Source organism: Aaosphaeria arxii (assembly GCF_010015735.1).
Source record: "Aaosphaeria arxii CBS 175.79 unplaced genomic scaffold BU24scaffold_1, whole genome shotgun sequence".
In the NCBI taxonomy this organism is placed as follows: Eukaryota; Fungi; Ascomycota; class Dothideomycetes; order Pleosporales; genus Aaosphaeria; species Aaosphaeria arxii.
In genome coordinates this window covers 3,912,972-3,925,206 of record NW_022983474.1, presented here as the reverse complement: position 1 = coordinate 3,925,206, position 12,235 = coordinate 3,912,972, and the positions used below count along the sequence as shown (strand labels likewise).

General features: G+C 51.1%; 5 protein-coding genes across 5 annotated transcripts in view; 4 read left to right on the top strand and 1 right to left on the bottom strand.

The window, feature by feature from the left end:
- Window positions 1-1,168: 1,168 nt before the first annotated feature.
- On the top strand, window positions 1,169-3,230 carry BU24DRAFT_28591 (uncharacterized protein). Its single transcript, XM_033522767.1, has 2 exons — window positions 1,169-1,663; window positions 1,720-3,230. The coding sequence occupies exons 1-2, from the start codon at window positions 1,324-1,326 to the stop codon at window positions 2,937-2,939; spliced, it is 1,560 nt and encodes a 519-aa protein (XP_033390118.1). The 5' UTR covers window positions 1,169-1,323; the 3' UTR covers window positions 2,940-3,230.
- Window positions 3,231-3,925: 695 nt separating this feature from the next.
- BU24DRAFT_362588 (zeta-crystallin) lies at window positions 3,926-5,555 on the top strand. The gene is made up of 4 exons (XM_033524185.1): window positions 3,926-4,224; window positions 4,280-4,443; window positions 4,569-5,169; window positions 5,226-5,555. Exons 1-4 carry the CDS (start codon window positions 4,192-4,194, stop codon window positions 5,454-5,456), a joined length of 1,029 nt encoding a protein of 342 aa, XP_033390117.1. The 5' UTR covers window positions 3,926-4,191; the 3' UTR covers window positions 5,457-5,555.
- Window positions 5,556-5,709: 154 nt separating this feature from the next.
- BU24DRAFT_384012 (transcription elongation factor Spt5) lies at window positions 5,710-9,463 on the top strand. The gene is made up of 3 exons (XM_033524827.1): window positions 5,710-6,195; window positions 6,246-7,714; window positions 7,766-9,463. Exons 1-3 carry the CDS (start codon window positions 5,914-5,916, stop codon window positions 9,087-9,089), a joined length of 3,075 nt encoding a protein of 1,024 aa, XP_033390116.1. The 5' UTR covers window positions 5,710-5,913; the 3' UTR covers window positions 9,090-9,463.
- Window positions 9,464-9,757: 294 nt separating this feature from the next.
- On the top strand, window positions 9,758-11,657 carry BU24DRAFT_362581 (alpha/beta-hydrolase). The gene is made up of 4 exons (XM_033524184.1): window positions 9,758-9,997; window positions 10,046-10,119; window positions 10,208-10,419; window positions 10,544-11,657. The coding sequence occupies exons 1-4, from the start codon at window positions 9,888-9,890 to the stop codon at window positions 11,426-11,428; spliced, it is 1,281 nt and encodes a 426-aa protein (XP_033390115.1). The 5' UTR covers window positions 9,758-9,887; the 3' UTR covers window positions 11,429-11,657.
- Window positions 11,658-11,840: 183 nt separating this feature from the next.
- BU24DRAFT_28566 (uncharacterized protein) overlaps window positions 11,841-12,235 on the bottom strand; it is a 1,340-nt gene continuing 945 nt past the window's right edge. The window contains exon 2 of the mRNA XM_033522766.1: window positions 11,841-12,235. This exon is cut by the window's right edge and continues 1 nt beyond it. Coding sequence (XP_033390114.1) covers window positions 12,039-12,235 — 197 coding nt within the window. The 3' untranslated portion in view covers window positions 11,841-12,038.

The following is a 12,235-nucleotide window of genomic DNA, read 5'->3' as shown; positions in this document are numbered from 1 at the left end:
CAACGCATCGAACCGTATGACGACGGATCCTCGGGCGAGAAGCATCAACTGATTCGAAGAGAAGTGCCATCATACCGGAAAGGATGTCGGTATGTTTTCTTTTTCTGTTCTGTTCTGTTCTGTTCTGCTCTTTGAAGTGGTGATGGTTCGGATAGACCGACTCTGCCAGAGATCGATCTATTCAGAGAAAAGCAAGACGAAGTTGGTGGGGTAAACAGACACAAGGAGTTAGAGGATTTTCGGATGAGCAGGTATAGTTTGCATGTAGTAGTTTTGTGTCTCGTAACATATCCTACCTACGCACCAACAACTATCGAGTTCGTGGTCGGACATAGTGGTTCCACCAGAGTATATTGAACAACAGCAATTAGTTACCTCGACATTGTATCACAGCATTCATCTGGTCAGTTACTGTCGTTACTAGTCGTCGAACGAAGGGGGAGCCATCTATCTATCTTAGCGACTAAGACAGACAATCCCTGCTACGAAAAGCGTTGCGCTGTCCCCAGTCAACTCCCATCTCGAATCATCCATGGACCCATACGTACTAATTATACTAATCCTAAGTGTTTTTCGCTCGGGAGGAGCCATTTACTTCCCGCATGCAAAAATGATCACATGACTGACTACCTAGCAAGCTGTGCGGACTTCGATTTGCTGTGTTGTAGCCACTATGTCTTGGATGCATGGGATGGGCTGGCCTGCCTCCCTCTCTCCCTGTCAATGTCTGTCTTCCTCTACCGTGTCCAGCGGTTCTCCACACCTCTTCATTTCACGCTTACCTGACCGCTGGACGGAGAGGTCATGTTACAGCAGCGTGCAGCTCCGAAGTTTGCTCTAGGGCCGCTTTTTAATTCTTCTTCTTCGTCTTCTGCTTCTTCACCGTGCCCCTCTATCCCGCTTTCTTCGCCCGCTCCCGTCCCCAGACAGACGTTCACGCGGACACCCAGACATATAGTACCCGGACAGGCCAAGAGGAACATACACACAGGCAGACTGTGACCAGACACCATACCACCATCTTCACCCTCATCGCCGCACTTGAACACCACGCCTCCTACTCCACGGAAGGACTGAAACCATTGCTACCAGTGCCGTGGCGCCTCGTTGGTCCAAACCCCAAAATCCCACAGTCTCTCCCGCCTGTCTGCTGCTGCACCAACACCGCCCGGGCCGACCCTCTAGCACTCATTTGCATTCCAGCATTAAATTCTCTACATAACTCGCCTTTTTGCTCCACTCGATCTCAAGCCGTGCTCACTCGCTCGTACTGTACTTATCCCTCGTGATTTATCCGCCGGTAAATGGTTGCTTAGCCTGGCAATGGGCATCCTCAATTTGTCCAACGAACTCCTTCGTGAGATTCTCGACCATATCGGATCCGATCCGGACAAGCTCATCAGTGTGGACCGACGTGCTTTTCTCTCCCAGGAAAGCTTCAAGCCTCCCGAACGCCCGGATCCCTCCCAGGAATATACCATTGCAAGCTTCCGCCTTACCTGCAGACGATTCTCTGAACTTGGTGCCATTCACCAGTTCACACGGGTGACTACCAGATTCTCGCGCAAGGGCCTGCAGAGACTGGAGAACATAGCTGGCCAACGTCATCTTGCTCAACATGTCAAGAAATTCAGTTACATGGTGCCCTTTTTCTACGTTGAAGGTCTGGTCCATATTGCCCCTTTTGGAAAGTGTACGCATGGCTAAAGATGATCATAGGACGTGAGCGCGTGCATGAATTGCTACCAACCCTTCCCTCGAGCCTTGGCCCTCTTGACGTCGGTCACTTTGTACGCAAGGTGAACGATCAAAGGGAAATCGTTCAGACAAAAGAAGACGTTCGTGTCCTGAACATGGCCATCTCTGCGTTCACCTCCCTGCAGCATGTCCAGATACTCCGTGTTCAAGATCAGGAGGATGGCTTGCTGATCTCATATATTCGGCAGCACGCCGAATTTAATCAACTCGTCGAGCTGCGGTGGCCACCAGCATGCTCGCATTCTACAAAGACCATTGGTGCTGCACTGTTAGCATCCCAGTCTCCCTGTACTCGATTCTCATCGCCAATGCTGAGCCCCCAGAGCGCGCTAGGCGCCTCCGTCGATGACTCGTCCGACACTTTCACGCTTCTTGCCGAGCGGCTGACATGTCTGGAACTACATTTCGACGACGGCATAGATCTCGACGATCGCATGCGAGAATTATCGTCATTATCTAAGGTGGTGTTCAGCGCGGCCAAGAACATGCAAGCTGTGCATATCGGCTTCCCTTCTCATAGGCCGCTTAATCTACGCCTTGAAGAGATATTCCACCATGTCAAATGGGAAAAACTGCTTGCCTTCGGGATCCAGGCGTGGAGACTGGATGCAGATGAAATCATAGCCCTAGCCAGCCGGCATCGCGAACGCTTGCGTGGCTTGAGGCTAAGAGATGTATTGTTAAAAGACGGGAGCCGGTGGAAAGATGTACTATCCTTTCTCAGATACAACATGGACAGGTTGGACTGGGTCAGTCTACGGAGGATCGACTACGACAAACACTTTGGTGAGCAGTGGGTTCTTGGGGCCGAGGTCCCCGATGATCCATTGATGGGGAGCTCTGATGACGAAAGCAGTGATGATTGGAGCACGCACGAGGAAGACGACCATGACATTCAAGATCACAATCACTTCCACTACGATGAGAGTGAAGAGTCGCAGTACGATTCTGGGTCAGACGCCGGGACTGATGAGCCAGAGCAAGGAGGCAATATGGAGTTTCCGCCAATGTCCCCAGATACCCCTGCATCCTTGCCTTGCAGCAATTGCAACGGGCGCATCAGCTTTGCAGATGGTGTGGAATGTCTGGGGGACGATGGCGTGGCAGTGACCTATTCGCAGCGTAAACACTGGGAGAAATGGGTCATCGGAAAACAATGCGCCGAGCATAGTCACAAATGAACAAGAAGCAAAGAACGGTCGCTCCGATTCTTCGTGGTCCACTGAATGCCTCCGATCGAAATCGGGACTTTTCGCAACTCATGTCATCCATTCTACGGTTCGATCAATGGAAAATGATGTTGCCCCGCCTCGCCCAGGATGTGGCGGACACGTCTTCTCCAAAACGGCCACGCACATAGACGAACATGTCGGCAGGGTTTCATCTTTAGCCTGTACCGATCAAACCCTACACCGTAGTTCGGGCAGACCAGCGGTCATCTTGCGTGCCGCTCTGCATACACAAGCACGCATCAAGGAGTGTGGGCAGCTCCTCGCAAGACGGACATTGGACAGCGTTTGGCAGGAGCTTACCGGTTGGCATATGTCCAAGATGTATCAGCAATGGCCGACCTGCACATTATGGTTGTTGCCGCTCAACTAGGTGCGCCGTACTTGCTATTCTAAGTATCCCTGAACGCACCTCTATCATAGGCCTGCATAGCCTGGATCATCTGCCTCCCATACATAACTATCAAACGTTTCTTGTCCGATGCACGGCCTCTCCAGATACGTACACCAGAACGCGAACTGTATCGACCAGGATGCGAATCGACCCAATACTAGCTGACCTGGCCATGTCCGATTCTTGTCTCCAGATTTTAACCACACATTCGGATTTATGCCTTGATGACTTTATGCGACTATGTATATACATTTTCCCAAGCTTCCCTTTTGGCGGTCTAATTGCATGGCGACACGATCTCAGCTTATCTAGCGTGCGGCACCTTGGACAACTTGGGCGGATATCTTTTGAGCGTCTAGACCAATTCGATTCTCGCATGTTCGCATGTGCCCACGAAGTTACGGCGCAACGCTTTCTCGAAACAGCCTTGGCTAGTTTATTTCATTGTTTACCTTTTGTTTTGTACACTTGCCACTTTCGAAAAGAAGAACTTCTTCTATTATGACACACTTTTGAGTTCATGTTTGGATCTATGCTCTGTAATCTCGGACCAAGGTAGTTTCTAAATGCATATCGATTTCAATCTTCCTCGGAATCCCGAATAAGTCGGAAGTGAAGAGCCGAGTTGGTCGAGTCTGTCTTCGACTTTGCGCTTGTATCCAAACCTCGGCAATTCGACCCCACTGTCGATCTCCCGTAGCGCATCTCCAAACCCATCGATATACCTACAAAGCGAGGCCGATGAAGACATCCACCTATAATAATGGACATTGCTGCAAAGATCAGCGAATCCCGAGCATCTCCTGAAACATGAAAGCCATACGCATAGATGAGTTTGTGAGGGTAAGAGTTCTGAACCTACTAGTAGCTTGATCTCTGATTATTTGTGAAATCACAGGACCTCGCAACATTGAGCCCAAAAGATGTTCCCTCTCCAAAACCCAAGGGTCCGCGTGACATTGGAGTTCAAATCACACATGCAGCCTTGACACATGTGGATATGTTATATGCGCAAGGTTTACATCAGAACAATGGTCGACATGTGAAACCGCCATTCATATTGTGAGTCTGCTTGCAGCCTTGCAGTCTATTCGCGACAAGCGTCGATCATTTGTCTGCTCGATCTTGAAGTTTGGCCATCATAATTTTGGAAGCTTCGTGTTTGCTGATTGATTGATTGATTTCAGAGGAAACGAATTTGCCGGGATCGTAACATCAGCACCGCCGTCATCAAGTCTGAGACCAGGAACACGGGTTTTCGGCGCCACGCTTGGTTCCTTTGCAGAGCACATCTATGCCGACGAGAACGGCTTGCGGGAGGTCCCTAAGCAATGGACCAACGCTGAGGCTTGCGCTGTAGGCGCCTCTGGAGCCATTAGCTGGGGCAGTCTGGTGTCAGTAGCGAATTTAAAGCGGGGTGAGACTGCGTTGATTTTGGGGGCCTCTGGCGGGTTGGGGGTGATGGCTGTGCAGATTGCAAAGGCACTCGGGGCCAAGGTGATTGCCGTTGTTGGCGACGAGGAAAAGGCGCGGATGATTAAGAGTACAGGAGCGGACGGCGTCGTCGACTATCATGAGAAGGATTGGGAGAACAAGGTCAAGGCAATGACTGAGGATGGGCAGGGTGTTCATGTGGTATATGATGCGATCGGAGCGGTCGAAAGTGGACTGAGGTGCTTGAGATATCGAGGAAGACTTGTGATCGTTGGGTTCGCTGCCAGAGAAGGGAAAATGGAAAATATACAGGCAAACCGGATCCTTTTGAAGTCTGCCATGGTGCATGGATATGTGAGTCCTGATCGCTTCCCAACATCGAGAATCAGCCGCCTAACTGCTTCATTTAGAGGTTCGGCGAGGACGGCCGCCAGGATCCAACCAGAACAGAGGAGGTCTGGAATGGTTTTATGGATTTGGTGGTGAAAGAAAGTATCAAACCAATCATCTATAAGAAGAACTACGTCGGACTTGAGTCTGTATCACAGGCATTAATTGACCTAGGAAAACACACTGTATGGGGGAGGGCGATTGTACGGATCAATGAGGAGGCAGAAAGGGAACTCAAGGCTCGATTGTGAGTGTGTGTGAAGGACTTTGCACCTCAAACGAGATGAATGTGGAGCAAATGTGAATTCAATTTGTCGTTGTATCCTTGTTGCTGCCTAGGTGAATACAATACCTATTGTCCATTGTCGCATTATTCCTGCGAGCAAGCCGGTGGTTTCATTTTGTTCCTCGGAGAGCGTTGCTCCCCCGAGGGACAATGCCAAGTCGTCCGTGCACAACTTTCGAATGCTCACTTGCTCAATGACCACATAACAAAGCCCACCGCTGCTCTCACCCGTCCATCACCCTTTCTTCTTATCCTCTCAACCCCCTCCTCTCATTCTATTACAGGAGCGCGAACGTGTATTTTCAGATTCCAACCTCCCACCACCTACATTGCAACCTCGCCACCGTGTCAACTCCGCATCACAGCCAGCTCCTCTCGCGCAAGCTCCTCGACCCGTCGCAGTTTCACTGCACCACAACATCATGTCTGGCTACGACAACCGTAGTGGGTCAGAGTCAGACGATGATGACTTCAATCCCGCGCCCGAGATTGATGATGAGGATGTCCGAGCGAGCAATGCTGTAAAGCGAAGGCCTGCCGTAGAGGATGACGATGACGAAGGTGATGAGGAACCTTCTGCGCCCCGAAAACGCGTGGACGATGATGAAGAGGATGAGGAGGAAGATGGAGGAGGCGACGACGATGAAGAGAACGAGGATGACGAGGAGGAAGAGGAAGAGGACGAGGATGAGGAAGACGTAGTGGTATGCCTGGGCTCTCCCAACTTTACCCAAATTTCGCTAACACGAAGCAGCAACGCCCACACAAGCGCAGGAAGAAGGCAAGGCGAAACGTCTTCCTCGATGTCGAAGCCGAAGTCGATGACGAGGAAGACGAGGAGGAGGAAGGTGACGATGAGGTCGTCGATGAGGTACACCCGGACGATCTTTTGGAACAAACCGCTGCCGATCTTGACGACCGCCGCCATCGCGAATTGGACTTGAAGCGACAGGCCAATGATCAACAAGATGCCGAACAGATTGCGAAACAATTTGAAGAGAAGTTCAGGCGGAGACAAATGCAAGCAGCCTCGCGAGGTGCAGCTGGTGCCGTTCCTCTCTCTCTGCCTACTGTCAATGATCCCTCGATCTGGGCTATCAAAGTCAGGCCAGGCAAGGAGAGGGAGATCGTCATGGCCCTTACAAAGAAGATCGACGATTATGCGCGAGCTGGTCGACAAATTGGAGTTTACTCGGCATTCGAGCGCGGCGGTACCATGACGGGCTATATGTATCTTGAGGCAGATGCGAAACAGGATATGCTCTCCCTCATCGATGGTGTCCAGAACATATTCATGAGCCAGCCACAGATCGCTATCGAGGTCAAAGAGCGACCGGATCTGCTTCGGAAACGCAAGCGTACGCCTCTCGAGGAAGGAAAATTCGTCCGCATGGTTCGTCCTCCTCTATACCGTGGTGATTTGGCAAAAGTTGTGGAGGTGCACTCAAATGGTCTTGACTGCACCGTCCAACTCGTGCCTCGTCTGGATTACGGACTCGGAGAGGATGCAAATGCTGCCGATGGAGCCAAGCGCAAGCGTCCCATGTTTGGTCGAACCGTCGAACGTCCGCCCCAGAAGCTTTTCAATGATGTCGAAGCCAGAAAGAGGCACATGAAGCATCTCAGTGTACAGGGGTCTGCTGGATCTCGGCATTTCACTTATAAGGGTGAAGACTATCAAGGTGGCTTCTTGATCAAGGATGTGAAGGTCAACTTTGTCAGTGCAGAAAACGTCAACCCCAAGATGGAAGAGATGCAGTTCTTTGCCGTCACAGGTGCCGATGGAACGGAAACATTGGATCTCGTAGCTGTTCAAGCTGCCCAGAAAGCTGCTCAGTCAGGATCTTCATTCATCAGTGGCGACAATGTTGAGATCTATGATGGTGAGCAGAAGGGCATTCGCGGTACTACGGTGTCCGTCACGGGCGACATTGTTACACTCAAAGTTTTAGAGGGCGACCTTAAGGGCAGAAGCATTGAAGCCCCAGTGAAAACTCTACGAAAGCTTTTCCGCGACGGTGACCACGTGAAGGTCATTGGTGGCAGCAAATATATCGATGAAGTGGGTATGGTCACGAAGATACGCGATGATAAGGTGACGCTGCTTTGCGATTCTACCCAAACCGAGATTACGGTGTTCAGCAAAGACTTGAAGCGTGCTGCCGACTCTGCTACACTGGGAACTGATTCCAATTTCGAGCTATACGACCTGGTGCAGATTGAGTAAGTTTCTCCTGCTCACAATGTCTTTATCATTGCTAATTTTACTGTCAGTGCTGCTACTGTTGGGTGCGTCATCAAGGTCGACCGTGAGATCTTGCGTGTTCTTGATCAGAACGCCAACGTCCGAAATATCCTGCACACCCAGGTCTCCACTATTGTTGGCAGGAATCGTAACGCCGTTGCTACCGATCGTGACGGCGCCGAGATCCGAAATGACGACACTGTCAAAGAGCATGGTGGAGAGGGGAGACAAGGAAAGGTCATTTACATTCACAGAGGGCTTTTGTTCGTCCAGAACCGAGAGATCCTTGAGAATGGCGGTCTCTTTGTTGTTCGAGGCCAAAACGTCACTACTATGGCGGCTAAGAGTGGACGTGCTCAAGCATCTGGGCCTGATCTCTCCAAATTGAATCCTGGCATGCAGCCACAAGGTCCAAATGCCGGTGCTATGCCTCCTCCTCGCTCGATGGGTCGCGACAAGATGATTGGCAAGACCATCGTCATCCGTAAGGGACCCTACAAAGGTCTCCTGGGTATCGTGAAGGATACAAATGGAAGTGACGCTCGCATTGAACTGCACACGAAGAACAAGCAGATCACAATCAAGAGGGAGCTACTCACCATTAAAGATCCTCTCACTGGCCAAAGCATGGACTACGGCGGTGGCAAGTTCCCCAACAGATCGCGTGGAGGAGGCTATCCCGGCGCCACACCAAACCACAACAGTGGACGCACTCCAGGCTGGGGATCGAAACGCGATGGCCCTTCGTGGGGTGCAACACCTTCAGGGGGTCGTACTCCAGGTTGGGGTGGGGTTGGAGGTGGCCGTACTCCAGGATGGGGCGGCGGTGACCGCACATCATACGGAGGAGACGGAAGTCGAACGGCTTATGGCGGCGACGGATCTCGCACTGCATATGGCGGTGACGGTGCAAGAACTTCATATGGCGGCGGAACATCCTATGGTGGAGCAACAACATCTTATGGCGGAAACGATGGCGCACGAACCGCATACGGCGGAGGCTTCCATGCTGGTGGACGCACACCAGGTCCATCCTGGGGCGGCAACTCATCATCAAACTCCAGGACCAATCTTTCTGCACCCACCCCAGGAGGTTATAGCGCCCCAACCCCAGCTGCTTATGCCCCTACACCAGGCGACTATGGACTTACGGCCCCAACGCCTGGCCCAGTAGACGCGCCTACGCCCGGGAATTTCACTGCGCCTACACCTGGCAATACCACTGGTCTGTCGAAGGGTTATGGTGGATACGGGGCAGCTGCGACGCCTGCTGCAGCACCGACACCAGGAGCCTGGGCGGCGCCAGAGACACCCGCACCGAGCGGTTATGATGAAGATCCCAGGTATGACTAGAGGAGTTTGGTGTCTTTCGAGATATAACCAAGACCTTCTCCATCAACCAAAGTCCGTTTGTACAACATGTGCTTTCGCTACCTCAAGAAAAGGGGGTATGCGTTTTTCAGTATTTTTGCCCATATCTGTTCATCTTTGCATTGCGGGCGTTATAAGGGGGAAAACGTCCAACTGCCCTATAAGCCCAAAGATTGCACCGACCAGAGGCTCATTTTGAGGAGAGACATAAACTTGCCTTGTGCATCGTTTTGATCCACGGGGCGATTGAAGGAATTATTTTTGCGTGATAGGATTATAGCATTCTTGAATCGAGCAATCGATCTATTTGTCCTAGTTTTTACTGTCAAATCCATACCAAATTTCAAAGCTTGGTCCATATTTGCTGCTATCTACTGCCCATACTCTCCTCCGCGCATGCTACTGGAACTGATATTAGAAAACTGATTTATTCCGCTTTTTCATGCTCAATCCCCATATTTGCAGAGCATGGACTTGGCCATACACTCCCCTTCTAAATTACCAAGATTGACACTGATTGCAACTGGCCACAGACCAAAGCACCAAAGCAGCGCTCTGCCGAATTCAACCCAGCTGCCAATTCGGGACTAGTGTCGTTGTTATCGCATCCAACTCCACGACGTCCGAGGCCAAACATCTCTCTTCGTGCACCAACTCTGTATGACGACTATGGACTGTACAACATTGTAACAACACAGATTTCTTTGCTCCTTTCTTGAATTGCCTGTTTTTAAAGGGCGTCATCTTTCCTCTCATCCCAAGGGCGACCCCACATCCACAATGCCTCAGCTCAAGCCCATCCTCAAACAGTCCTACTATGTATTAGCAGGCGTAGGTGCGATATGGGCATCCTTCCTGATCGCGCTGATCAATCCCACCATTCAGCGGCAGTAAGTGTACATTGGAAATTTAAGAACGATATGCTGATGTGATGGAAGTGCATTGTATGCACATAAGTTGCATACAGGGTTCTGGAATAATGTTTCGAACCCTGAAGAATTTGGGTTTGCTAGTAGGTTCTTCCTCTCGACATAATTTTAGAATGTTGCAAGAGCTATATGCTCCAGGAAAGTCTCGGTAATGACTGACATCATGTGTAGAGGGTCAGGTGGCGCCTTTTCATCTCCAAACGAGTGACGATGAGACACTGCATTGCTGGCATGTATTGCCGATGGACGTCTACCTGGAGAACGAAGCGGAATTGGTTCAAGAAACCGTCACAGGTTTGGTCGTAGAGGACCTGACGAAGACGGTGGGCTACAAGCTTTTCAAGAGAGACTCGAAGAGCAAAGTGGTTGTCAACTTCCACGGGGTAAGTGCAATAACGTTAACCCCCCCTTCCCAAATTTGTCTTTTTTTTGCCCTATCCTTGAACAGGGCTTTCAACCATGCATTGGTCTTGTTACTCGTTTTGGAAAGTTTCTGATGGCTTCTAGAATGCTGGCCACCTGGCGCAGGGATATCGGCCAGCGACCTACCGTTCCATATCTGGGATATCCCACACTCATCTCATAACGTGCGACTATCGTGGATTTGGTATATCGACTCTCAACAATGCGCCCCATATTCCCACCGAGACCGGACTAATTACGGATGCAATAAGCATGATCAACTACGTCCTCCACACGCTCAAACACCCTGCCGACCGTACGGTTCTCCTTGGCCAGAGTCTTGGAACCGCTGTTACAGCCGCTTCAGCCCTCTACTTCACGGACCCAACATCCGTCTACCTTCCCTCCACGCTCGCCACCACCATCTCCCCACCAGCACCAAAAGAGCCGATATCCTTCGCTGCAATTATCCTCGTGGCACCCTTCTCGAACCTCCCGGAGCTCTTGAAAACATACAACATGGCCGGGATATTCCCTGTGCTCAAGCCCTTGCAACCATACCCGCGCATAGCCAGATTCCTGGAATCCAAGATCCTCGACCACTGGCCCACGCAGGACCGCCTGCGCGCCCTGATCTCCTCCACGAAGACTCCGGCGTCGACGCACATTCGCATCATTCACGCGCGAAACGACCAGGACATTGGGTACCAGACCAGCGAGAAGCTGTTCACCTCGCTGGAGAAGTCTTTCCTCGGAGAGGAGAACGTAATCTCAGACCACGAGCGCCGCAGCATCCACGGCGGGGACAGGGTGAAGAGGGGCGCATTTGCGTACAGGAGGGTGGAGGACGCCGACGGGAAGAGGACCGTGGAGCTGGAGGTTGTGAGGTACGGTGGGCATAACCAGGTTGTCGGGTTCGCGCAGGTCGGGCTGGCGGTCAGGAGGGCGTTTAATGTGAAGACGTTCAGGCCAGGGCTGGATGTCGAGTAAGTAGGTCCCAGTGGAGCGTCGTTGGAAAGGTATGTGCGCGAAAGACGTTGATGAGACGAGACGAGAAGGAACGTATTGATATAGTGTCAAAATATAGTTCAGAGTAATGGCTGCCTGTATATCGAACGAAATGTATTTCATGATGTGCGTCGACGCTTCCCTGTCTTGCCTCTTTCGCACAGTTCGGGCGCCAACCATTCGATAGCATGATTTTGTGCAGCGATTTCAGTTCAACAACAGATATCAAATCAGACTTTGTTCTCATTCAGCATTTTGAGTCAATTCCTTTTTCCAATCGCAGAGTCTCCGAGAAAAGCTCGTCCCAACAGGGCTTGAGAGTTTGCATTGGACAACGAAGTCAAATAGCCAGCCGAAACGTGCTGCAGTCACCAACGTTCGCTCAGGCAGGGCCGTTTTCTTCATAAGCTTCCTGTATTGCACCCCAGCTTCAATGAATCGAGCTTGGGCCATCAGTGGCGAGGATACAATGAATATGTTGTGCGACGATACACACACACTTTCTTTTCAGCATTCAAAATCATCTGTGAAGGCTCTGTCTCTCACATCTGCCATCAGTGCAGCAGTCCTATTACCGTCCCAACAACCTACGCTACCAAAGCATGACTACCTTGATTTCCAGTCGTTCTACTCCTTCCGGTCGTTGTACTGCTTCCGATCGTTGTACTGCTTCCGGTTGTTCTACTCCTTCCGGTTGTTCTACTCCTTCCGGTCGTTGTACTCCTACTCCTTCCCGTCGTTGTACTCCTACTCCTTCCCGTCGTTGTACTCCTACTCCTTCCCGTCGTT